At 39.8% G+C, this 26,051-nt stretch overlaps 1 protein-coding gene across 1 annotated transcript; it reads left to right on the forward strand.

Annotated features, from left to right (window-relative positions):
- Window positions 1-25,710, forward strand: tep1 (telomerase-associated protein 1). Its single transcript, XM_046051939.1, has 53 exons — window positions 1-185; window positions 775-1,289; window positions 1,410-1,613; window positions 1,760-1,909; window positions 2,561-2,725; window positions 2,819-2,956; window positions 3,288-3,359; window positions 3,611-3,732; window positions 4,342-4,499; window positions 4,963-5,072; window positions 5,295-5,373; window positions 5,687-5,891; window positions 6,067-6,346; window positions 6,508-6,660; window positions 6,918-6,989; window positions 7,495-7,616; window positions 7,884-7,949; window positions 8,444-8,587; window positions 8,730-9,021; window positions 9,351-9,472; window positions 9,713-9,826; window positions 10,051-10,168; window positions 10,824-11,012; window positions 11,763-11,950; window positions 12,057-12,198; window positions 12,571-12,750; window positions 12,929-13,021; window positions 13,898-14,033; window positions 14,219-14,378; window positions 14,775-14,908; window positions 15,134-15,222; window positions 15,472-15,586; window positions 15,809-15,835; window positions 15,921-16,131; window positions 16,211-16,331; window positions 16,867-16,991; window positions 17,130-17,229; window positions 17,522-17,677; window positions 18,356-18,568; window positions 19,001-19,057; window positions 19,384-19,519; window positions 20,032-20,283; window positions 20,447-20,598; window positions 20,949-21,056; window positions 21,191-21,295; window positions 21,528-21,657; window positions 21,777-21,862; window positions 22,163-22,296; window positions 23,188-23,287; window positions 23,564-23,666; window positions 23,829-23,911; window positions 24,668-24,772; window positions 25,293-25,710. The coding sequence occupies exons 2-53, from the start codon at window positions 777-779 to the stop codon at window positions 25,410-25,412; spliced, it is 7,449 nt and encodes a 2,482-aa protein (XP_045907895.1). The 5' UTR covers window positions 1-185; window positions 775-776; the 3' UTR covers window positions 25,413-25,710.
- The last annotated feature ends 341 nt before the right edge of the window (window positions 25,711-26,051 follow it).

Here is a 26,051-nt window from a genome sequence, read left to right on the forward strand (position 1 = left end):
GACCAGTCAGCGCTCTCTAGCCAAGAAGCTGCTTCTCGCATGAGGAAATCAACATCTACACTGTCCCTAGGCGCCCGAAATACACACTAACACTGAACTATAGAAAACGTTAACATTATACACCGGAGGACACGTTTGTTCAGAGTCAGTGCTCGGCCCGTGGAGGGTAAACTCTGGTGTTTGTGGTGAGTTTTTAGCTTCTAATCTGGGTGTTTATAGCTAACCACCACACCTACACAAACGCATTAGTCATTGCGAGAAAGTAACAAGGCTACCAGTAAATATATTGCCTGGTGTTGGATGTTGAAGTCTTCGTTTGTGGAAATTAAATCCACTGGCTGTGGATGTTAAACATTTGTTTGAATACATGTAAGATAACGCTGCTAATTTGAAGACATGGCTTGTAGTACATAACGTTAGGCTCTTAAAACTTGAAACTCCTTTGTATTTATTAAAACATTTTCTGTCTGTGTTTCTGGTGAGCAGCAAGCTATGTGGAGGGATTCATTCATTGTATTTTACTAATGTTTTGCATGTTATCTATGCTTCTGGTTTATATGAAACTGTGAAAAGTCAGTTGGGGCTGTATGCTGACTGTTTCTAGACTTTGTTCTCCTTTTATGAAGGCTTTCAATAAACACACCCTTAAAGATCATAGTACAACGCTTGTTCAAACAGTTGAAGAAATGCTGCTGAATTACTATGTAGTTTGTGAGAGGAGGAACTCAAAGTTTTGACAGCCTTTGACCCTCTGATTGATGTGTTTCTTTACAGAGATGAGGGCACTGACTTTGCATCAGGCAAATGTGGCCCAAGGAGAGCCGCACCATGCTAGATGTGGAAGGAGTTTGTCTTCCAACTATGCTCCTCTGGAGAATAAGCTCTTAGCTCAGACCTCCACACTGATGCCCCAGCCTTGCCCTCCAATCTTAAACTCTGCAGCTTGCCCCTCTCTCCAGCCCTCCAGCCTGTCTTCCACCTCCTCGTCCCTTCTCTCTACCTCTTCCTTCTCACCTGCCCTCACCTCTCCTCTCCTCAGCACCGAAAACAAGCTCCTAAATAGCCATTCACCTCATCTCTCTTTTTCCCTGACTTCCTCTACATCTGTACCCAACGACTCTCTGCTTTGCACATCCCTGGCCAGCAGTGCTCTGCTCAGTCATTTTGCTCATCCCCCTTCAGTCCTCCAACATGCTCTGGGTGGTGAACAGAAGAGGGATGTTGGAGGAGACGAAGGCAGAGAGGAAACAATTGAAGTGATGCAGTCCTCTTTTGAAGAAATAAGTGTGGTAAATGAAATTTGTTTTACTTTTTTGACCAAATAAAATTACCTTTGTTGCTAAAACACTGTTGTTGATGCATCCCTTTTGGGCAGTATTACTGTTTTAATGCAACTTCTCCTGCATCAGACACATTCTGAGGAAGATGACGTTTTGCCCGAAGAGGAGATGGAGGTGGAGGATGATGACGCTGGGACAGCCATGATATTACCTGTCCTGGAAACAGAATTGGGCAGCGAGGATTTCGAACAAGCTCTGGTCAACAGTCAGGAGGAATTTGCTGAGTTTGATAGAGGAAATGAAAATGTTGAAGAGGAGCTGAATGATAAAAAGGTAGGAGAAAATATGTATGTAGAAAAAATCTTTTCTGCGCCAGTGCTACCAAATAATTTTCCTGTGCACTTAATTTTATGTGTTGATTATAGTGATTCATCTGAGTTGTGAACACATACTTAATTATCTTTCTGTGTTTTCCTTAGTATCTCCTGCTGAATGAGGTGTGTTGCTCCCTGGTCAAGAAGTGCAAAGCACCAGGCCAGAAAGACTGGGACTCGGAGGACAGTGTTTGGACCAGGATCACAAATCTGGCGAAGGACATCTCTGTCTGTGACCCACAGTTTCTTCTCAAGGTGCGTATGCATGGTGGCTGTCTGTAGGGCTATGTATCTGAAGGCATTTTTATTTGTAAACTGGATTGTAGCTCTACAACTGCTATTTTAACTAAAGTGATGATGTTTCAACTCTACTGGGACTTCATTAGGTTGTTATGATCAAGCAAAACAACCCAGAAAAAAATGTATTGTATCAGTTCACATTTAGTCATTTAGCTGATGCTTTTATTCAAAGCGACTTACAATTGCAATAAATGTCAGAGGTCGCACGTCTCTGGAGCAACGAGGGGTTAAGTGTCTTGCTCAGGGACAAATTGGTGGGTGTGTCACAGTGGGGAATTGAACCTGGGTCTCTTACACCAAAGGCATGTGTCTTATACACTGCACCACCACCAGTTATGATGGAAATCTCTAGAATCAGTAGAAAATAGAAATATTTTAATCCGTTTTATTAAAATATGTCTTGAACATAGCTTGTGCTGCATTAGCTTCTTTTTTGCCAAACAAACAGGACAGTGGAATTTATTTTCAGATCAGTTACTGAAACATGACCGTCTTTGTTGCACAGTGAAAACAATCAAAGAGGACTGTACACATTATGACAGTAAAGGCTTCTAATCGTTTTCATCAGTCATGTGTGGTGTACTTGTTCTTTCTTTTGACACTCAGGTGGCAGTTTACACTCGCCAGGAGTTGAACATCCGCATCACAGCAAACTTCTTATTGGCTCTGGCTGCCAGTCAGCCCTCCACCAAGCCACATGTCCGCAGATACTTCTGTGCTGCTGTACAGCTGCCCTCAGACTGGCTGGAAGTAGTCCGAATCTATAGTACAGTAAGTCATAGCGAGCGCCCGCTGTGTGGTTGACTCTGGATGAATCCGTGCTGTTAGTTCTGACCAGCCTAAACAATGTTTGTCTGTTTCCAGTGTTTCAGCCACTCCCTGCCAATGTGCCTGAAGAAGGCAATGGCTGACAAGTTCAAGCAGTTCAGCGAGTATCAGCTGGCCAAATACAACACACGCAAACAGCGCTGCAAACACAACCGCAACAGGCGCAATGCCAAGGTAGTGAAGAATTTAGTTTAGCGTTTTTCAAGGAGTTCAATGTTAAAACTAAGGTTAAACCAAACAATATCAATATTACATCCCTGTTATTAATAGTTAACAGTGTCAGTATTAGTGTCTCTTTCGTTTATTGTTTTCACTGTAGTTTTACATGAAAAGTTTGACACCCACACTGTTTAACACCTCCACTAAAAATATATCAAAAGTTTGTGCGGTTTCTATTTTGTACAATTGAGTCATCGCTCTAAATTAACATTCTGTGCATAAGTGGCTCAGATATCCTCTCTTGATCACCATGGTTTGTTCTGTGTACGCTGTCATTGATTTCCAGAAACCAACTGATCAGCAGCTGACCCTGTGGGCGAACTTTCTCAGAACAGATGCATCTATTCTGAAGAAGTTTGTAAGTCCATATACAGTACCTATTTTTTGTTGTGGTGTCACTAAATAGTTTTTTTTAATAAATGTTTTTACATTTTGAGTTATTTGTAAGTGTTTTCTCAAGTAATTTAGCTAGGCTTAGGTACTTAAGTCACTGCAGATTGTTACATGAAAAAGGTTTTGGCAACATTTATTCTGAACATCAAGACCCACCTTCTTGGAGTTTTAGAAGAAACCTCTTCACATGGGTAACACTGGTTTATGTGTGCACAGTTGCAGGTAGAGGGCAGGGAAGTGGTGGATAAAAAGCAGAGTGAGTTCAGTATAAAGAAGATGATCAAGAGGCTTCACATTAAAGAACCTGCTGAACATGTTATGGCCATTCTGGGAAAAAAGTAAGCCACACATACACACACAGACATTCACACACTGCATACTACAAGCAAAGTAAAAGGTAGATTTTACAACACAGAGGTGAAGGTGTAGTTCCCTTTATGCTACTCACAAAAAGCTAACGCTATAAACAAATGTGATATACACACGGTTTTACTATCACTGAATCAGCTGGTTGAATTTATCTGTTCTTACTTATTTATCAACGAATTTATCTGTCTCTCTACTTCAGTTTACTCAAGAACTTCACATATTCCTCCAGTGGTGGACATTCTGTAACAGTTTACTTTAACCCCCACCTCCTCATGAAAATGTGCAGAATGGTCCAGTTAACCTGTACAAGAACTATGGACTCTTTATTACAGGCCCTTTTTTCACACACTTAAAGCTCCTTATTTAGAAGAAACTGAGCATTTACTATCCTTCAGCACTTGAATAATTTACTGTTTAGACAATATGAACACAGCAGAGTGGTCAGAGGAGGGGAGAATAAGGAGAAAGGGGTCTGTTTAGTTTCAGTCTCAGGCCTGGTGTGTTTTCTCTGTTGTCCCAGTGGCTAGTCACTGGGCTTGTCCTGCTTCCATTTAAAGTTGTGGTTGTGTTGGTCCCAGGTATCCTGCTGACCTGAAGACGTTTACCCGCAGTGGAATAAAGGGCGTGTGGGACAGGGAGAGAGCCGGGCAGCGAATGACGCTCAAAGAGCCAGAGACCTGGGAACGGCTGCTCAGCCGGGAGGGCAACAAAGCCGCCACCTGGGAGAAGCTCATTGGTCTGCTGAGCACATACATTATTCCAAAATACCCAAAGTGTTAAACTGTTTCTTTTAATTTATCCAAGGAAATTTGAACACTTTTTTTTCCCCTCATAAGTTTCGAGAAGTTGTCTGTGTCATTTGTTTGAAAGAATGAAAGCCCCAACTAGTTAGGGAGATTTACAACATGCACAGGCTTGCTGGCCAGAACACTGTAATTTCTGTATCATCAGTTACAAGTCCATGACGGTGGGAAAATGACTGTCCGTCATTACTGTCGACAATCAACAAAGCAATGAATACAACATATTTTCCAGTGCATACACTGGTTGGGCAAATCCACAACACTCTTTACACAAGACAAGAGTCCAAAGATGCATTTATACATTTGAAATTACACATGCTGTCACAATCTATTAACACATAAACACAAACATGCCTGTGATCATGCATGTTGATGAATAACCTCTCTCCTGTGCAGACAATAAGTCTCTTCCATTCATGGCCATGCTGAGGAACCTGAGGAACATGATTGTTAAGGGCATCAGTGAGGCTCATCACAAGAAGATCCTCAGCAGACTGACCAATAAGGTGAGCTCCAACAGAGTGAAACATGTACTTAAAATAAAAATTGGAAGCCTTTTTAAAAAAATGTAAATACATTTAGTAAAGGTAAAGGAGAGAGTGTCGTGACATGTTGTATTTTGAGACTTTTTTTTTTTTTTTATAGAGGAGTCAGATTTGTGGTGGTAATGTTTCGTTTGTATGGCACAGTTTATGAAGTTCTTTCTGTTGTTGGTGATGTGTTTACAGAAAGCAGTCATTCAGAGCCGACAGTTTCCCTTCAGATTCCTCGTGGCCTACAAAGTCATCATGGACCTTTACAGTCTGGGTGAGAAACGTCAAGTGGCAATCAAACTCTTGTCTGAAACTCTGATTAAAGAAACTCCCTTTCAGATAGCTCAGTTTATCACATTCCACTTATTCTGCGTTTGGAAAAAGGCTCAAAGTCCAATCATGACATTTAAAAAAAAAAAAAAAAGAACAACAAATCTTGTGTGAAAATTAGGCCTGCAGCTAATGTTGATTGTCATTATTGGTCAATTATTAACAATATGAAAAATGTAGAATAACGCCAGCCTCATACTTTAAAATCAGTAGTGTTTCATATGTTTCATATATATTTTTGCATCTCTGTCCTCTAGCCTCAGCCTCAGCCTCAGCGTCAAAGCAAGCACTCCCCCCTGTTAAAGAGATCCTGAAGGGAATCCTGAAGAAGGTTCCCAAGAGCAAGCGCTTCAATTGTCTGGACTGGGGGACGACTTCAAGGAGTAGGATGAGGGTGACACTTGGAGTGCCGTTTATCTACCGACAATACAGAATGAAGAAGGACCAGCTCCTGAAGGCCAAGTATGAGAATGTCCTTTGAATTTTAGTAGTTTTCACTGCATTCAAAGATGCAGATAAGAAGTGCTTTTGACCGCCTGTTGCGGTTGTGTTATTTTAAAACGTGCATACTTTTTTCAACATCTGCATGGATGTACTCAGTTATATAATGCAACGATTTCTGTGTCTGTCCATCCAGTAAGATCCTGTACTCTGTTGCTCTGTTGGACCGTTACCGCAAAGCTCTGGAGACGGCGGTTCAGATCTCCTGTCGTTACAATGTGCCCCCGCTTCCCGGACGAACCCTTATCGTGCTAACTGCTAACTTGAGGCGTTCTCAGTCCTGGAATGAGAATATGGACTTCTGCCTCCCGCCAGATCTCAAGGAACAAAACAAGGAGGAGGAAGAGGAAGAAGAAGTGTGCACAAGGACAGGGGTGAAGAAGAAGAATGAGGAGGAGAATAAGCTCACTGCATCTGTAAGGGCCTGTTGTGTTCTGATTAGCAATAACAAAAAGGAAGAATGACATCTGAGCAATTTGACTTGAAAAGAAATCAGAAAACTCTATACCAATTAGTGTTATTTGAACTGTATTCTTTTTTTTCTCACTAATCTCTCCTCATTCTTACGTTCTGTCAGATGTTGGAGGTGGCAGTTCTTCTCTCTCTGATGATTGGCAGCAGTGCTGAGGACAGTCAGCTGTGCTTAGCTGATTGGAGTCACTGCGAAGAAGTCAAGCTGAAGTCTGATGTTCTCTTGGATAATGTCAGGAGTGTGATGGAGCAAGTAGAGGTCTGGACTTTTTTCTGTGGCATCCTACTGTGTGTCATGTCATGAAAATGTTTTTTCATCCTCTTTTAACGCCTCATACCAGCATTAATTTTATGTAGAATGATTAAACATCTAATTTACTTCAAAAATAAGTTAAATATGGATGGACACTACTGAATTATATTTCTGCATTAGTAGACTAACATTTGAGCTGTGTTTTGAAGGATATTACTATTCAGTCAATTTTGACTTTATTAATAAATACTTTTCTTTTGCAGGCATGTATAAATAAGTCAGATGATGCTAAGGACTGCAATTACTTGTCCACATTGCTCACCAAGAAAAACAAGGTTAGTATATTTGTACATACATGGTTTATTTTGATATGTTTGACAGATTTTTCTCACATTTATGATTAAAACAGAGATCAGTGATCTTTAAGGGAAATTTATTAAGGGAAGAAATTTTAAATAAATAACTGATTATAAAGTCTTTACTTTTGTATGATAAATGCTTAAAAGCACCTAATGGAACTGGCTTGCAGCTCAGTCATGCACATTTATCAGACAATCAATTTTACAAAAGAGACAGCTGAAGTTTCGAGGTTTACATTTGACAAGGCAGAAAGATGTTCCACCTGCATGCAAGTCTTTTATTTTTAGCTGTGGCCTTTCTGTCTTTGAGGTTTTACATTTTAACACTTGGATCTGTGATTTAATGATATTTGCTGAGCCAATACTGGAATTTAAGGTACAGGTTACTTCTGTTTTGATTAAGGATCAGAAAAGGGTGACAGCCGTTGCTTTAGATAACAGTACAAGATGCTTCCTTGTAATCCTTGACCTTGTTGCTCAGGTGGACAACATCATCACGGTAACTGACTCCTGGAACTATCATGATGTCGAGTACACCATCAACAACTACAGGAAGGAAATAAACCACAAAACCCTCTTTGTGAGAATCCTCTTGTCAGAGAGGTAATGTTCCAATGTGCTGCTGTAGCTGCTATTAATCCTATATCTCACAGACATTGGGAAGCTAAAGTTGCACTCACACCTATCACAGTGACTGATGGACTTTACACTTTTCTTTTCAGCACAGGCAGGTACTTTTTATGTTGTTTTTGTGAACTTGCAAAAATGTACAGTAAAGAAGACGCAAACTCAAATGGACTGAGATTTAGCTTCCAGCTTGTTTTTGTTTCAAACTTTTCCTGAATGCATTTAATGTTTTACTGCTTGCAGAAACTCAGAGTACATCCCTGACAGGAACTGTGTGGAGCTGGCAGGCTTCAGTGAACAAATACTGAGGTAAAATGTCTGGTTATTCATTTTAATCCAAAAACAGATGATTTATATAGATGTAATAATTTTAAGCCCATTGGCACTTTAAAGCAAACTCTTGGGTTTCTGGTTATGATATATCGATAAAGGTGGGAATGTATTTATTAATTTATTTTATTATTTTTTCATGGTAAACTAAGCTAACCTGCCGCTAGCTGTAGCTTCATATTTATCCTAGAGACATGAGAGTGGAAACAACACTGAACAAAATTATAAACACTTATCAAACACTTATCAAGATGCTGATGAGAAAACATGGGTTTTGCACAGGGGTGCCTTAGGCTGGCCACAACAAAAGGCCACTTGAAAATGATTAATGGGGGCAAAATGAAAAGTATTAGGTAATAATTTTGTTCAGTATATCTTTAACTCTTTTCATTGAACTCTTGCCAAGAATAAAGAAATTTAAGAATAAATGTATTTCCCACACCTTTGAACTATTTCTTTAACTATGTGACCAGGTTTGTGGCAGAAAGAGGATCATCCAGGCTGCTGGACCATGTGGAGCATTTAGACAGACTGCACAACATCCCACCACCAGAGGGAGCTAAAGGCACTCAGACAACAAACAAAGTTGTCCCAATACCAGCCAGCCCCAAGTTGAGGTCATTTTATTTTCATGGGGATAAAAGCAATTCTGAGCAGTTTTCTGACTTGATGCTTAACATTAAAGGCCCGCTTTCCAAGACATTTTTCGCCCTGCCTTTTAGTCACTAGTTTAACACCATCTCCTTCCTCTGTCCTCAGGTGGCGAGGTGTACGTGTGTTTATCTCCTCCACCTTCAGAGACATGCATGCTGAGCGCGATATCTTGGTGCGGAATGTGTTTCCGGAGCTCCGGCGTCGTGCTGCGTCACGTTGCCTCTACCTGCAGGAGGTGGAGCTGCGTTGGGGAGTGACGGAGGAGGAGTCGGGGCGAGCCACCGAGCTGTGCCTGTCAGAGGTCTGCCGCAGCCAGATGATGGTGGGAATCCTGGGGGAGAGGTACGGCCTGGTGCCTCCCAAACCTGTCCTCCCTGACCTGCCACAGTACAGCTGGGTAAGATTTCATGAAAAAGAATTAAAGAATTAGTAAGTAGATCTGTGTACACAAGGTGTTAATTGCTATTTGATTATATAAAGAACTGATTCTTTATTCTGTGCAAGAACCTGCTTTATTTTTAGCAACTGGAAAGGTTTAAAATATATTTAAAGGGAGAAATGTCAGTAACAGTAACTATTACGTTATTGTTACAGATCAGACCTCTGTAGAAATATTTAGATTTTGTGATATAATGCACAGAAAAATCTAACTACATGTAATAAGTGAAAGAGATGTGTGTCTATTTTTAAATGTGAATTTGAATTTTAAATGTTCTTTGTGTGCAGCTGGCGTCGGCCCCTGCAGGCCTGTCCATCACAGAGATGGAGATCCGTCAGTTTCAGGCTCTTTTCCCCGACACAGCACACCAGCGAATGTTCTGCTACTTCAGAGATCCAAACATCACCAAGTATGCAATCCATGCTCACATTCACACATGACAATTTGTCTAAACATTTCTCTTTTATGCTCTTTAAGTTTGAATGAACAAATCAATTAAATGGATTACTAACTCTTTCTGATCATTCTGACAAAATGGGCATAGGATGTAGATGGTATTTGTGGTTCCCTGAAGTTGGTTTCAATGCTGTAGTACTACTTTGCTGTTAAACCATTTTCTGTTTTAATTTAACTGCCCTCTGTTTCTCAGATCAGTTCCGGTGGCTTGGAGAGCTGACTTTGTTCCTGAATCAAAGGAGGCAGAGTCTAAAATGGCCTCTCTGAAGAGAAGGATCCGGGAAAGTGAAGTCAAGGTCACTGAAAAGTGAGTCATCTCGGTCATTTCTTTTATACTGCTGCTGTGGCAATAAAACAATAATTCACTATAATTTTATAATACGTTAATTTGAAAAGTAGTTTTTTGGTAGACCTACTGGTTTTTCGGTATCAACTGATGAAGTATTCTTAAAAAAATAGCATATAGTTTTACCACTAAAATATGATTTTTAGTGTGTTAGTTGAGCCTACTTGTGTGTTTTTCTGACATAGTTACCCATGTGAGTGGGGAGGCGTTGTGGAGGGGAGACCATATCTGAAAAACCTGGACCACTTTGGCAAGGCCGTGCTGGAAGACCTCTGGATGGCCGTAGTAAAGCAATTTGTTGAAGTTAGTTATTTTGATAATTTAGTCAATTTAATTTACAAACTGCTCATTAACTAAACATGGATATGGGAAACCAAGTGGTGGACGAAGTATTGAGAAAGTGACATCAAAAGCTGCTTTCAAAATGTCAAAAATTAAATACAGTACATTAGCATCAAAATCAATCAAAAGTAAAAGTACTTCCCGGTCAGTGTTGTATTATTATATAATTGGATCATTATTAAAGATGTAGAAATATGTAAACAATATTTAAATTATCTAGTTAGTGGTGGTGGAGTTATTTTAACGTGTTCATATACTGTTGGGTTTAATGTATATTAATGCATCATTATTAACTACTCCAACAAGTCCATATGTTTTTTGTTTTTTTTTATCTAAAATCTTAATCTGAGTGGAGTAAAAAGTGCAATATTTTCCTCTAAAATGTTGTGAAGTATAAGTATAAAAGACCCTAATAGAATAGAAATACTTAAGTGCCTCAAAATTATAATTTACTTCTATACTTTACTTTCCACCATTGTGTAAAACCACTAAAATTACAAAGCTCCTAATTTACCGTGCAGTCTCTATTTTTATTTTTTTTCGTCAGCAATTGGCTAATATAGCACATAACATAAAATATATTGCAAACAACACCTCATTATTCCCCATGTGGCAGGAGGACGACGAGGCGGAGGCTGTGTCTGAAGTGACTGAGCAGGAGGTGCACCAGGGGGCGTTGCAGAGGCAGTTCTTCGGCAGGGCAAAGCTGATGTCCGGGGCTGTCGAGATAGTGGAGCAGGTCCAGGCCAAAGGAGGGATGATGGTGGTAGAGGGAGGACCTGGAGAGGGCAAAACTGTATTCATGGTAAATTTCTTAAAGGAATTTAGTTTAATTCTATTCTTCCACCTGGAATTTGATTACAAGTTTGGACAAAATAAAAGAAACACCAGATGAAGGCTTGCTTGTTCTTCAAAAGCTGCAAACATTGGAGAAACACTAACATGCTCGTATTATTAGTACGATTACGCCCAGGTTTTGTGTTTTTTATTCAACTCTCATTATCAGCTGTTAAATGTGATGATGTCTTTTTGAACATTTGACATGCAATGATACGGAGCATGATTTCAAATAGGGCTAACGATGCAACTGACAGTTACTTTTGTTACTGATTAATCTGCTTATAATTTAATGGATTAAGTGATTAATTGTATGTTTTATGAAATGTCAGGAAAAATTGCCCATAACTGTTTCTCAGAACCCAAGATAACATCTTGAAATGTCTCAGACTCCAAAAGACAAAGATTTCCAATTATATTAATCTTCACATTAGAGAAGCAAATAGAATTTGAAGAATTAATAGATTATCAAAATAGATTTATAATCAAGAAATGAATTAAGCACCACAAACTACATCCTTCAAAATCATCAGTTGAATTAACACCTCTGTTTAATTGTTTCAACAAAACTGAACATTAAACCTTAAACCTACCGTAAATATAGGATTTATTACAGAACTGTTGTATTAGACTGCTCTAGTCTGAGCTAGGTGTACTTAAGAAACGGGCAAGTAAATTCACTGCTCACTGTTTCCCATGTGCATCTCTCGCCACACAGGCGTCTCTAGCAGACACCCTCAGGACTGGAGTTAAGTCCAGGACAAACCTCGTCTGTGATGTCATCTCCTACTCTACAGCTGCGAGCCAGTCGGCACGCTCTGTGGAAAACCTGCTTCGTTGCCTTGTTCAGTGGCTGAGGAAGATGAAAGATACTGAGGAGGAATCACCTCTTCCCCATTCTTACAAGTAGCTAGATTTTGAATTATCAGTAAAAAGGTTGAGATTTACAGATACTTCATATTTTCTGTACACTAACAGCTGTTGCCTTTCTTTTAATTGTCTTTGTTCACAGGGATTTGCTGATGGAATTTCACACCAATTTGAGTGACATGAAGAAGAAAAACCCTCTGGTGCTGCTGGTTGATGGGGTGGATCTGGTACAAGACGGCAGAGGTCAGCTCAGCTCTGATTGGATACCACAGCAGCTTCCACAGGTCAGTTACATGGATAGAAAACTGAGTGAAAAGACCTTAAAAAACATTTAAAAAAAGAGAATGAGAAAGCCAAACAAAACTCTCTCAGGTACATTTACCTCAGCTTAATAAGATCAACATTTTCTTTAAACTTTTTAATCTCAATGTCTGCAGTCTCAGAGCAGAGATAACTCTTATATTTCAAAGTTGACAAGGTAACAAAACAAAAATATTGTCTAAATGTTTATCTCCTCCTCTCCGTGTTCTGTATATGTATGGGATAAGTGTTAGCAATGGCTCAAGCATCTCATCTACATTTATGTACACTGGTTTCTTTGTTTAAGGTATGTGTCGGCTACAGTAAAACTGTCTTATAATTATAATTTTTGTCAGGGTGTTTGTTTGGTAGTGAGCGTCACATCCAAAGCAGCACTGTTGCAAACCCTGGCCAAGAAAAGAAGCACTGTCCTGTTTGCCCTGGGACAGCTTACCATACTGGACCGGAAGGAGATAGTTCAGAAGGGACTGGACACCTTCGGGAAGAAACTTAGTGACTCTGCATTCAACAACCAGGTTCGTCATATATGTTTCGTAATGTAAACATCACAGTGTTCACATTTATTTGTGAAGCAGTTGTGAGTCTGCAAATTCTGTGCATGACGCTGCCACTGATGCTCAACAGTTTGCCTTACAGAGTGTAGTCAGTTTGTCTTTATTTTTAACTAAATCTGTGCTGTGTCTGGCTGTCCAGCTCCAGACGCTGGTAATGAAGAAGGGAGCAGGGATTCCTCTCTACCTTCGCCTGGCCTGTGAAGACCTGAGGAACTTTGCCTCCTTTGATATGGTACGTAGAAAATATTGATGACAATAATAAAACAAGACCAAGCCATGCTAGCAGTTCTGTGAGACTGTACTTTAGCTAAATGCTCAGCTTGCTAACGTGCTCGTTTAGCAGGTCTAGTGGGTGAGCTTGCTAGCATTTGCAAATCAGCACTACATACACAGCGCAGCTAAGGCTGAGAGATGAACTTAAACTTACATATGACATATTTTTATGTTCATTTATATTTGACGTACTTCATTCAAGCTGACCAGACACAAAGACACTGTGGTTGAGCTTGTTATTTTTATGTGAGCTATACAGTAATGTGTGTTGTTGTTCTGTGGTTTGTTTTCCTGTCTTGTTTTGCTTTGTTGTTGATGTAGATTGTATATATTAGGCAATAGAAATTAAATCTTAAATACAAAACGTACAGCTGAAGCTGATGTGAATGCCATTGGTTTTGCAGGTAATTGATCATAAACCTAAGTATTGGACAAAATAAAATTTTAACCTGAATGAAACAACAGGGCATCAAAGACATCCTCTGGGGACCTTGAACTTGTGTACCACATTTCACAGCAATCCATCCAATACTTGACCTGCTGGTGGCGCTATAAGAAGAGTCACAGGATCAGCAGAGTCTCAGAATTTAATCCCCTGAGGACCTTTAATAATATCTGTAGCAACTTTTATGGCAAGGATACAGTATGCAGGACATGATAGCTGGTGACATAATGGAGGAAGATTAAAATTTATTTTTGAATGCAGACTCTATTTTTGTAATATACTTCTATGCATACACGTAGGAGCCATTATACATGTCTCCGAACCCCCCTAGCCCTTCAGCGTCCCCCCAGGTTCAAAGTCGCTCCTACACCCCTGCTTCTATTTTCTTAGTTGAAGGAGAGCCTGCAGGGCTTGCCTCAGTCTCTGAGCCAGTTGGTGCAGCACAGCCTGGACAGACTCTGCTCGCAGTACAGAGGCATGCTGGGACTCCGCTGGGCGCTGGCAGCACTCACTGTCAGCACCACTGGTAAGATGAGTCGAGTTTTAAAACAATTGTAGGCATTTTTGACCTTTTTATGTTATCTAGATTAGGTGAATTAGTACAAGGCAACGAGTGCTAGAATATTTAAAGGGATATTATAACCAGTTTGCTGGTGTCATTTTTGTCGACTGTCTTTGGTTGCCTCAAGCTTTTCTTCTCTTGATTGACAGGCCTGAGGGAGAGAGACTTTTACTCTGTACTGAACACATGCAATGACCTATCCTCACGGGACGGACAGGTCACATGGCAGCAAGTACTGCATCACTCCAGGAAGCCCATAGGACGTATCCCCATGGCAACTTTCACCCGTATAGTGCAGAGTTTACAAAGGTATGAATCTCACATTCAAAGCAAGAAGGCATGCTGTTCAATCAACAATCTGATTATCGAGGACAATATCCCGCAACTGACTTTGGTTGCCTGTGAAAATTCATCTCCATACTGTGACAAAATCTAAAAAGTAGTCTTACACGTAGCCACTTTGGTAGCTGGGTCTGTTGTTGTCTTTCTCTCAGTAACATTTGTTTCACTTAATTAGTTTTTCCCCTAATACATATTGCTCTTTTCCCTCAAATTGAATAAACTTATTAATAAATATTTGATCACCATTTAGACAACTAAAAACAGTCGGTGTTTAGATACAGAATACTGAAGTGTGATTAAAATTATTGACAACACTCCAAAAGGAGGAAGAGCTATTTAACTTATTTGGATTCTTATCTGCAGTCTGGTTGGTCCGTCTCATTGCCATGACACTGACGACCTGCTGGCTCTAACCAATCAGGAGGTGAGGAGTGCCTTTGAGGACTTCCTCCTCCCAGCAGGAAGTGACAGAACCAGAGCTCACCTCGTACTGGCAGGTGAAGTACACACAGTCAGATTTAATACAGTAAAAAGGGGTGGCAATGGTGCAGTGGATAAGACACATGTCTTTGGTGCGAGAGACCCGGGTTCAATTCCCCACTGTGACACATCCACCAGTGTGTCCGTGAGCAAGACACTTAACCCTTAAATGTAAACGTAAAAGCAAGTATAACTCACTGCATATGTGAGTCTTGCATCCCTAAACTGTGTCTTTTATGCAGCTCATCTGTGGGCCCTTGCCGACCCGCAGGGCACAGATAACTTCCTTCACTGTGAGGCCAACTCTGTCATGCACCTGCCTTCCAGCCTGGTTAGTTATCTTTAATCATAACATTAAAGCCACACAACGTGTAAAAACTACAAATGTCTCCTTGAACACAGTATAGAAACACCTTTAAGTTTTTTTAAACCTTTCAGTGACATAAAATAAGTGTAAAAAGTCTGAACAATTAGCTTTTTACAGAAAAGTTTTCTACGTCCTGGTCAAAAAAATCCTACATTACCCATGGTGTTTACTGTAGATTTTAACTCCGGGCTGCCTTTATTTGGCTTTGGTCAGATTCAAAGCGGCCAGCTAGAAGCGCTTCATTCCCTGCTCTCCAGCTACCACTTCCTGTATGCCAATGTGCGCCACGGCCTCCTGCACCACCTCCTGGAGACCTACAGCTTATATGGTGAGTATGCATTATGACTCTGTATGATGAATGTGGTAACATCTTGTGATAGTTTGGCTGCTTTTTAGATTGTTCTGCCTTCAATCCTTCACATGATTTCTTGTGTACACCTGAATGAATTTGAATTTGTCGCAAGGGCAGCTTTACTCAGCAAATCTCCCTTTTAAAATGATGGCTAAAGAAAAAATCCTAACGTTTGTATCCTGTGAAATTTTCCTGTAGATGACAAGCGTACATCTGCACCATCGTGTAAGTGCTTAAAAAATCATAACTCACGCATTTCTTCAAGTGTGTTTTATACCTTCTTCATACAAGTGTCTGTTTGTGCTCTCAGTTGGTTTCCAGGGTCATCTAGAAGACTGCAGGAGTTTCCTGCAGCGTCATGCCCACCTGCTCACCTCCTGGCCTGCTCTTTTCATTCAGCAGGCCCTCAACGAACCTCCTGAGACCTCTGCTCACACCTGGGCACAAAGCCTGGGGGGGAAAGGAGGGGTCCAGGTAGTTGAGTGGCTAAACAATGACCATCGCTTTCTTCGAGAGACTAGGTAAGGAGGTTGTTTTAAGTTGTTTCATTTAATATAGATATATAGGTATGTGTTGATGGTCTTGCGTGTTTCATTGCAGCAAGCTGGTGTCAGCCTTCTCCTCTGAACCCACCTGTTTGGTTGTGAGCTTGGACGGAGAGCTGATGGTGGTTGGCACTGGACAGGGAATGCTGCATTTTATCAACACACAGACCGGACAGGTGTGAACAACCCCCCCACCCCGTCATTACATCTGTCTTCAGGGCCCAGTTGTTCAAAAAGTTTAATCGGGATCAGAATGATCCGGATTTGGAAATCCTATGTTTTGCTATACAAGATGACGTAACCCATATTATTTTTGTGCTGGTTTTTCAAAGCAACATTGGATTGGATCGGATCACCCTGATCCAGATACAAACTTTTCAGGATTACCAAATCTGAAATTTTTTCCATTTCTCTAAATGAGACATCACTACATAGGCTGTTGATGATATAAAGATCAACAGGTTGAACAGCCAGCATGGGGTCACTTTAATTTGAAGACACAGAAAATGCACAATTAAAGATCACAAACATTTCAGTTTCTTTTAAACAGTCAGAACCCCCATCTGACCCACCTCAAATCCAAGAAAAACAAAGAAATGTACATATTATACATTATTATATATTATTATACAACACACTAATTCTAATATTGCATGTCTGTGAAAAAGCTAGAAAAATGTCTAATGTCAACTCTGTCCTGGCTGTGAACAGGAAGTGAAATCGCTGGTGAGCAGCTGTGACGGCATCTCAAGCTGTGCCTTTCTTAAAGATGGACGTCTTGCTACCACCTCCTTTGATGGACGAATAGAGATTTGGGACGTCAAGAATGGCTGCAGGTGAGAGGAGGGCTGGAAGGGAAATGTACAAAACACTATGAATCCCCTAATCCTGTTGGATTCAGCTTTTTCTTTAGATGCAGCACAAGGCTAATGATGTTTGCATTAAGTGACCCATGTTTTTTATGCTCTTTGCAGGATTTCCCTTATTGATGCCCACACTAATGTGATAACAGCAAGCGATATCACTGCAGACAGGAAGCACCTTGCAACTGTGTCTCTGGACTTCATGCTGAAAGTCAGTCAAACAAATTACATTAACTTTAGTTTTCAAAGTCAGTCACTTGTTTTCTAGTGTTCTGTGTTCTGCCTTTTCCCATTCAATTTATTCTGTGTGAATTTAAATAGCTGTTATTTTTTCCCAGGAACACTAGAAAGCACTTTTGCAGCTAAAGGGGCTCTAAATATCTATAATAACATTTACTGCTATTGAGTTATGCTGTTAACTATTGTTAAATTGTATTTGTCACTTTAACAGTCAACGTCTCCCATCCTTGATTATTCCGATCGACTGCTTTTCTGCTTTTCAGGTGTGGTCCTCTACTAAAGGTCATGAGGTAGCGGCCCTGCCCAGCTCCAGCCCTTTGAACTGTGTGACCTTTGACCCTGAGGGTCACGTGCTGGCTGCTGGTTGCTGGAGTGGAAACGTGATAGTGTGGAACTGGCTCCAGAATAAAACCCTTACGGTGCGTTATCATGAGGAGGGGCCAAGTAAATGGTCATATAGGGAGCTCAGCTAATCATTTTGAAACTTTGAAAACAAGATTATAGGATTGACACTTTAAAGGTGAACTCCAGCCATTTTACACATCAAAGTCTGTTTGTAAGTCTTTCGGCGTACTACTGCACACATGAATAAAGTTATATGCAGCATTTTGTGGCTGCAGGGGGAGCTGTGTAAAATCTGACAGTTGCCTCGTGATCAGTTGAGTCAGCGTCTGTTTGGGCTGGGGACTACTAAAATACCCGGTGGGGTCGTGGAGTTAGAAAGTGAGCTCGGCAGACCTCTGTAGACCGCTCCTTATCTCTGCTTGAGGCTACAGCTGCTACTAGCTAACACATCTGAATCTCCGACCAAACTGTCGATCGTCTAGTGGCATTGTGGGTAATATAGGCACCAGGTTTTAACAAGGAAGAAGATTGTGTGGCTGCTGTATTTGACCTTCTTTTAACTGTCAGTCTGTCAATGTCAGAGGAGTACAATGCTAAATCAGTCGAGTACTCTTTTAAGATGGTTCAGTCAGCTAATCCTCTCAGTGTAATATTAATGTGCATGACTAACAACCAGAAGGTTCTGGTTATTCAACCTGAAGTAATAATTGTTTTGTTTTTAAAAATAAAATCTCTTCTGTCTGTTCGCTCAGTCCCTGTCCGGTCACCAGCACTCAGTGCGCAGTCTCTGCTTCTCTCCCTCCTCCCCCATGCTTTGCTCTGGCTCTTTGTCTGGAGAGGTGAGGGTGTGGTCAGTTTCCACCTCCACCTGTGTGGGATGTTTCCAGGCTCACTTCGGAGCCACGGAGTCTCTCACCTTCCTGGATGAAGGACGCATGCTGCTGAGCGCTGGCTCAGATCACATGGTGAGCCATCGCTGCCAGTACATAGTGAACCTGGATCAGATAAATTAAACTTAACTCTCTTGAATTTAACCAGAGTAGCTGGATTATAATAATATAATTATTACACTATTTACCGGCTTAATTACTATTTAACCAAAAACTACAAATAAATTATGATTTGTTGTTTTGTCATAAAATACTGTTTTGTCAGTTCATTAGTTGTAAATAAAATTCACATAAATGTATGAGACATTAGGAGATTAATTTGCTTTAACACTCAAGTGCTTTTTAAAAGAACACATTGCATCAGACTGCTTATTCGATGCACAGCACCCACCTGAAATTCAATGCAGACCATCAGCATCTGTTTCAGCATCTGTTTGTGAGCACACTGTAAATTATTTTAAATGAATAGCCTCCTTTTTCTCTGTGTCCTGTCCTTCTGTCAAACAGCTCCGCCTCTGGTCAGGAGGACTTGGACGTTCAGTCACTACTTTTAAACGTGAAGAAGTAAGTGACAGAGTAAGCTCCTTATTTATCTTGTGTGTAAGTGTTAACTTCATGTTGCTTGCAGTTGCCATAGTCTGCGTGTAAATGAAGTGTTGAGGCAGGATTGATTAACGACATCTGGCATTTGGTGAAAGAATAATGTCCACTGTTTCAGGTGTCCGTATGTTCGTTGAAACCGTTTTTGCTTGCTATAATCACCCTACTGTTCATACTGAGTATTAAGTTATCTCTTCCTAACATCCAATGTGGGAGATAAGTAAGTATAAGTTGTATGTTTTTTAAAAGAAATCTTCTTTCTAAATGGATCCTGTTATTTGGTCTTTTAGTGCGAACTGGAGCCTCCTCAGAAGAAACGGAGGTCTCTAACGTCTGGACCTGCTGCTCTGTGTGTGGCTGTTAATGGAGACTATACTGCTGTGGGATACCATGGTGATGGCGTCAAACTCTTCACTATTGACTCAGGTTTGTTTATGTGCCAGGAATGTAAAATAAAAATCATCTTTACAAAATTCTTAAACATTTCACTAGGACCAGTATTTGATTGGACAACTTTGAGTTGGGTTTCTTCTTTTTTTTCTAATTTTATAACCTATATTTCTTACACTTCTTTTATTGTGTCTGTATTTTCTGTCTGGCTTGGGTCTTTTATCATGAAGTACTTCAAGACATTTGCTCTGCTCTGTGTGTTATGAAGAAACTTTACTTAGGAAATTATAGGCTGTTTGGTTTTTACAATAAAAAAACCAACAAAAACATTAATTAATGAATAAAAAGCCAACCGAGTAACAGACCTAAAAACAAAACTAGTTAGCAGGCAATATGTCAAGGATATAAATCTGATACAGTAGTTAGAAAGCCATAAAACATTGATGGATATAATAATGAAAAACAAACACATAAAACATACTGTATAAATATCCTACTGTATAAATATGGCACAAAATGAATTATAACAGTTTTTATTTTAATCGTAGGTAATAAGATCTGGGCCTCCCAGAACCTTGATGTGTCCATACTGTGCCTGCTGTGGGTCGTCCTGAATGCAGAGCAGAGCGAACCTGAGCTGCTGGTGTCTGGAGGAAGTGACAAACGTCTGAGGGTCTGGAAGAGGGAAGGAGGAGAGGAGGGAATGCTGGGAGGCCTGAAAATGTTGGGAACGTTTGGTGTGCAAACAGGCGCCATCCTGGCTTTGGCACAAAACTCCACATACCTGGCTACAGCATCAGGTATGTGTTGCTGATGGTAAAGTAAAAACAAGAACTGAAATTACAGAAATGCACTTACACTCAAGAGAAATAGATGTTGTTTTCCCAGGCAACATTTCACAGCCGGTCTCCTAATAACTTTCTGCTAATAACTATTTTTATTATTTTCCCTTCTATAAATTAGATGACTTCACCATTGTTCTGTGGTTGCTGAGCGAACTGGCCCTTGACCCCCACATTAAGCCTCATGCATATCTGAGGGGCCACAGTGGAGGAGCCACCTGTCTGGCTTTCAGTCCTGATGGTGAACAGCTGTTGTCCGGTGGAAAAGATCAGGTACATGTGTTTGTACTCTAGTTTTGTGGCAGTATCAGAATTTTGTTTTTGATATAAACACTGACTTTTGCTGCACATTGACCTTTGTGCAGGTGTTTGGTTGTTTTTTGGTTGTAGGGTTGGACTGTGTTCATTTTCCCTCAAATCTATATAATCATGATATACACTCAGTTTATTAAGTACCCCTAGCTGAAGCTAATGCAGTCTAAAATAACAGTCCTGTAATTAATCCTCCCTTCATCTAGGGTGTTACACAGAAAGGTGTTTCTGTTATTTAGCCTACCCTCGTTGATATAAATAGTGTAGGATTGGTCAGTGTAACGCAGTACTGACCGGTGTCTTTGTTTCAGGCCCTGATGGTGTGGGATGTGAGTGTGTCTCCTGCTGTTCTCTCCAAGTCTCTCCCTCACTCTCACAGAGACTGGATCACCAGCTGTGTTTGGACTCCAGACTGTGTGGTAAATCTTCATAAAATCATTTTCACGGGTGTCGTAAAGAAATGGAACTGAACTGAACAACAGCTCTTACCTGAGAAAGTCCTATTACTATACTGTTATATACATCACTATTGTGTTTCCGTAATTTGTTCCAGATTAGCTCTTCAAACGACGGGAGGCTTTGTTTATGGGATCTGCAGGCGGGCCAACGTCTCAGAGAAATCTCCTGGAGGAGTCCTCTTACATCTGTTTGCTGTGTGGTGAGTAAATTTATCTGTCAGAGAAAATACAATTTGTATTGTTACATTCTGGCCTGAAAAAGCTTCATTTCATTGTTGTACTGATGGAATTAAAGAGCTTCGCAGATTGTGTGTAGCTTAGAGATTTAACTGCAGGTCAGAGCTGTCTTTGTTTTCTCTCCTGAGACATATAGTAAACCCTCAGCTTTATTAGGGGATTTCTGTGTTGTTGACTCAGTGTTTCTGTGTGCAGGGGCAGTATGTGGTGGCTGGCTGTGCAGAGGGAGCGCTACACGTTTGGACCTGGGAAGCAAGCACAGAAATCTGCCACATTGCTGCACACAAGCAGCGTATACACCACTGCTCTCTCCTACCAAATACAAGTAAACAAGTGCACACACACATTCACTCTCTGTATTTGTCTCTCCCTCTTTATTTCATATTAAACAGTATAATGAGTCCTTTTTTAATATTCATAGTCCTTTGTGTTTTTGTATTTAAGATGAGAACAAAGAAGTCAACGCCGAAGACATGACTGTTTTCACTGCGTCTGATGATGGCACAGTGCAGCTCTGGAAACCACTACAGGTCTGTTGGTCGAAATAAAGAGTTTTCTCCAATATACTTTAATATTTCTGTCGTATTAAAAGAAATTGTACTTATTTACTTTGAAGAAACTATAGGTGGACAAAATTGGGTTTTACAAGGTTAAAAATAAATCAATTAATTTTATTCACACATTTTCTTTGATTTAGTCTCATCTTTAGTTCTATTTTGAGACAGAGCTAAATTACTTCCTTTAAGGTTCTTGACAGAAATAAGCGTGGACATTGTCACTTATTTTTCTGCTTTTGCCTCCCCTCTCACATTGCGTATATTTACGCACAGGTGGAGCACTTCAGCACCTTACATGGTCACAACGGTGCGATATGTGGAGTTGTTCGCAAAGAAGGACTCCCAGAATTCCTCTCTGTTTCTGAAGACTGCTCACTGCGATGCTGGACATGGACAACAGGTAATATGTTATATAATACTGCCTTTTATATACAGTAATACCATTTAAAAACCACTTAAAGATTTTGTAGTTAGTACAATGTAGTATTAGTAGATACTTTTTTATACGTTCTGACAGCTGATTGTGTTGTATATGCATCTTTCCTCTGTGCTTTACCGTTTTGTCTTTGAATGATGTTTAATGGCATTTTTTGTAGTATTGTAGGAGAATTTTACTGTAAATGAAATTAAAGATAAAATTTAATAACCCTAATAAGGATAGTGGTAGCATTTAAATTTTTTTAAGCCCCGAGTAGTGTCTTCAGGTATTCTTACAGGCTGCACTCAGCTCCAACAGTCTAATAAGGCTGGACTACACTGAAACAAAGTATGTAAATCTCTTGCTGCTGCTCATGCTGTTTCGGCGCACAGTGAGTCAGTTGAGTGAATCAGCACTTTTATCAACTCAGCTCAGTAAATCAAACCCTCGGTCAAACTAAAAATGTTATTTACTGTATACAGTAGATTGAGTTCATGCACTCATTGCAAATATTCCGCCTTCGCATTGTGTAAAGATTAATTTCAGGTAAAAAATAGTTGTATCACACTAACTGAGAGAAACCTGCCTTCACCTTCACTGTGCACCGTGTGGCAATTGCCTTTTTTACATTCAAACCAACCTGTGAAAGTTTAATTATGTCTTCAAAACGCACACTCATCCACTAATAGTCACAATGTCCCAGGTCAATCACATCAAGAGTTAAACTACTCTCTTCTCTATATACAGTACAGTTAAGCTCAGTTCTAGATATGGTGCAGTTGGGTTTTATTTCTTATACTGTATACTAAGAGGTTTTATTTTTAAGCCCCAAATAATTAAAACAAACCAAATGCTTCTTGTATATTTGGATTTACTGCAGTTGGAGCAACAATATCAAAGTTTTGGGGATGATCCATAACGACAAGAAGAGCATGTGGGTCGTGGGCGAGTCAGAGGAAAGCATTGCGATTGGCTTCATTGTGAGTCAAATAAGAGTAATCTAAGAACACTAAAATAGTCATACTATTAAAATGTTTGTTGTAGCTTGTTTCTTTGTTTTTTTTCATGAACAGAAAATACATACTATTGTGAATTAAATAATACTACCTGGCAAAAACTGGTCTTTTTACAGCAAAATATTCATTCATCAAAACAAAAATTCCAGTTTAGATTCACATGACAAACAAATCCATTTTCTAAGCAGTCCCTACAATTCTATTAGTATATGTTAATGCCTCTGTCCTCTTTTTCTTCAGTTTTTCATGGGCCCCAAATGGGATCTCAGTTCAGCTTTCAGCAAACTACAGACCAACGATGAGGAGAAGTGGAGTCTGATTACAGCTGTAACTGTGGACAAAGGTACTAAATTCTCCCAGCAATACTGTTTGCAGTGCAGCTGTACTACTAGTACTACTCTTACTTACAAGCACAACCATAATTACAACTGCTACTTCTGGACCTACCAGCTTTTAATTAGTATGTTTATTGTGCAATTATCTAATGTGTTGTATGTTTCTTCAGACTTTGTTGTGTCTGGAGACGTGAGGGGCAACATGTGGTTCCTCCAGCTTACAGGGGATGTCTCATGGAGCAGCAGAAAACCTGTAAGAGCTGAGAGACTCTTGACTAAGTGATTAGTGTATATTTTAAAATTGTACCATTTAACAAAAAACACAGCATTTGCTTGAATGAGGAAACAATACAGATGAACATTTCTACATATAGTTTCGGTGAGGTATTGAAACTTGGTGTTCCAAGTACTGTACTTACGTACAACTTTGAGGTACTCATAATTCCATTTTCCCTACTTTATCCATCTATTCTTATCATTATGGGTAAAGTTAATAATTTATTGATCCTTGGCCGAAATTCACAAGCTACACAGCATTATACAGTATGTAGCACTTTAAGTTTATGTTGGTGCTAATACTTTTGTGCTTTTACTTAAGTAAAATATTGAATGCAGGACTTTTACTTGTAACAGAGTACTTCAACGTTGTGTTTTTGCTTAATTATAAGATCCGAATAGTTCTTTCACCACTGACGGAAGGTGGTTATTCAGACTTTCAACAAAGGCTGCAGCATTGTTTCATCATTGATTATTATTAATTTAGTTAATAAAATGTCACAAAATGGTAAAAAATGCCCGTCACAATTTCCTCGAGCCCAGGGTGAGGTGCAACCAACAGTCCAAAACCCTAAGATATTAAATTTGCAATGAAAGACAACGGAGAAAATCCTCACATTTGAGAAGCTGAACCCGACAGATGTTTGGCTTTTTCAAAGTAAATCGTTAATTGATTTTTGGAACTGGCGTTGATTAATCTTGTCTTCATCGACTAATGACCTTTTATCCCCAGGCCCACAAAGACAGGATCAGCGTGTTGAGACTCACTGACCACACCATCATATCAGCCTCCTATGATAGGACGGTGAAGCTGTGGGACAGAAACACCAAGAAACAGGTACATCAGAGTCTTAAAAAGAACATTTTCACATTTTGGGAAATATGCTTATTTGCTTCCCTGGTGGATAGTTAGACAAGAAGATTAAAACCATTCTGATGTTTGTCTGTTAAATAAGAAGCTACAGCCAGTTAGCTTTGCACAAACACTGAACTGAAACAGCAGCTCTGTACAAAGTTAACAAAATCCAACTACCAAGAAAAGCACATAACCCACAGTAAAATAGTAATGTGTCATATTTGCACTTCAGTATATGTACTGATTAAACCGGCATGATATAAAGTCTTAATTAGTGAGGTGCTTGCAGGCAGATTGTGTTCTCTTAGGACAGAGCCAGACAAGCTGTTTCCCCCCCGTTTCCAGTCTTTATGCTAAGCTAAGCTAACCAGCTGCTGGCTGTAGCTTCATATTTAATGGGCAGATGTTTGAGTGGCATTATTCCCTCACCTTTCATTTTTCAATTATTTTAAACTGTCTCATAATAAATGATACCTTCTTCTCTCTCACCCTTTCCCTCCAGATCGGTATGTTTGTGTGTGGAGGTCCCATTCTTGAACTGGAGGTGAACCCTGGAAAACCCACTGAGCTGGTTTGTGGTGACGGACAAGGAAAACTCTACTTTCTCTCCTGGAAAGAATAATCCTAAACATATATATATATATATTACATGCCAAAGATTGCTAGAAATGTTTTGGGTAAACCTCTATATAAAAGCTGCTAAGTCGTGTTTACATGTGCCTTTTAATTTAGATGGGGAAAAAACATGTCACAACAAATGACTGTTCGTTATAATTATTTGAACTGAATTATTAATTTAATTAGAAAATTGTATTGGAAGGGAAATAGGAATGTGGGATATGAAATACTTGAAGTGGAAAAATCAGTGCAATAACTATAAGTGATCTTTTCTTTGGAAATAAATTGTGTTCGTATCAGCACTTTGTTGTTTGGTTTAATGTTTTTTTAATAGAATCAGAATCAGCTTTGCCATGTAGGATGGAGGAATTTGATTCAGGATTGTATCACGATGTGCTTACTCATACAATAATAAAAATCAAACACAGACTACAGCATATAGAACACACAGATATAGAGAGAGATATATAGATATATAGAGAGAGATATATAGAGATATATATATATACAGTGAGGAAAATAAGTATTTGAACACCCTGCTATTTTGCAAGTTCTCCCACTTAGAAATCATGGAGGGGTCTGAAATTGTCATCGTAGGTGCATGTCCACTGTGAGAGACATAATCTAAAAAAAAAAATCCAGA

The sequence above is a fragment of the Micropterus dolomieu genome, linkage group LG06 (assembly GCF_021292245.1).
Source record: "Micropterus dolomieu isolate WLL.071019.BEF.003 ecotype Adirondacks linkage group LG06, ASM2129224v1, whole genome shotgun sequence".
Taxonomy (NCBI): Eukaryota; Metazoa; Chordata; class Actinopteri; order Centrarchiformes; family Centrarchidae; genus Micropterus; species Micropterus dolomieu.

Excerpts from the sequence above, each read along its gene's own strand:
- tep1 (XM_046051939.1), top strand. The coding sequence starts at position 777 with ATGAGGGCACTGACTTTGCATCAGGCAAATGTGGCCCAAGGAGAGCCG. Across the intron at positions 5,073-5,294 it reads TCAGCAGACTGACCAATAAG|AAAGCAGTCATTCAGAGCCG; the intron begins GTGAGCTCCAAC and ends ATGTGTTTACAG. Across the intron at positions 13,022-13,897 it reads ACTTTGCCTCCTTTGATATG|TTGAAGGAGAGCCTGCAGGG; the intron begins GTACGTAGAAAA and ends CTATTTTCTTAG.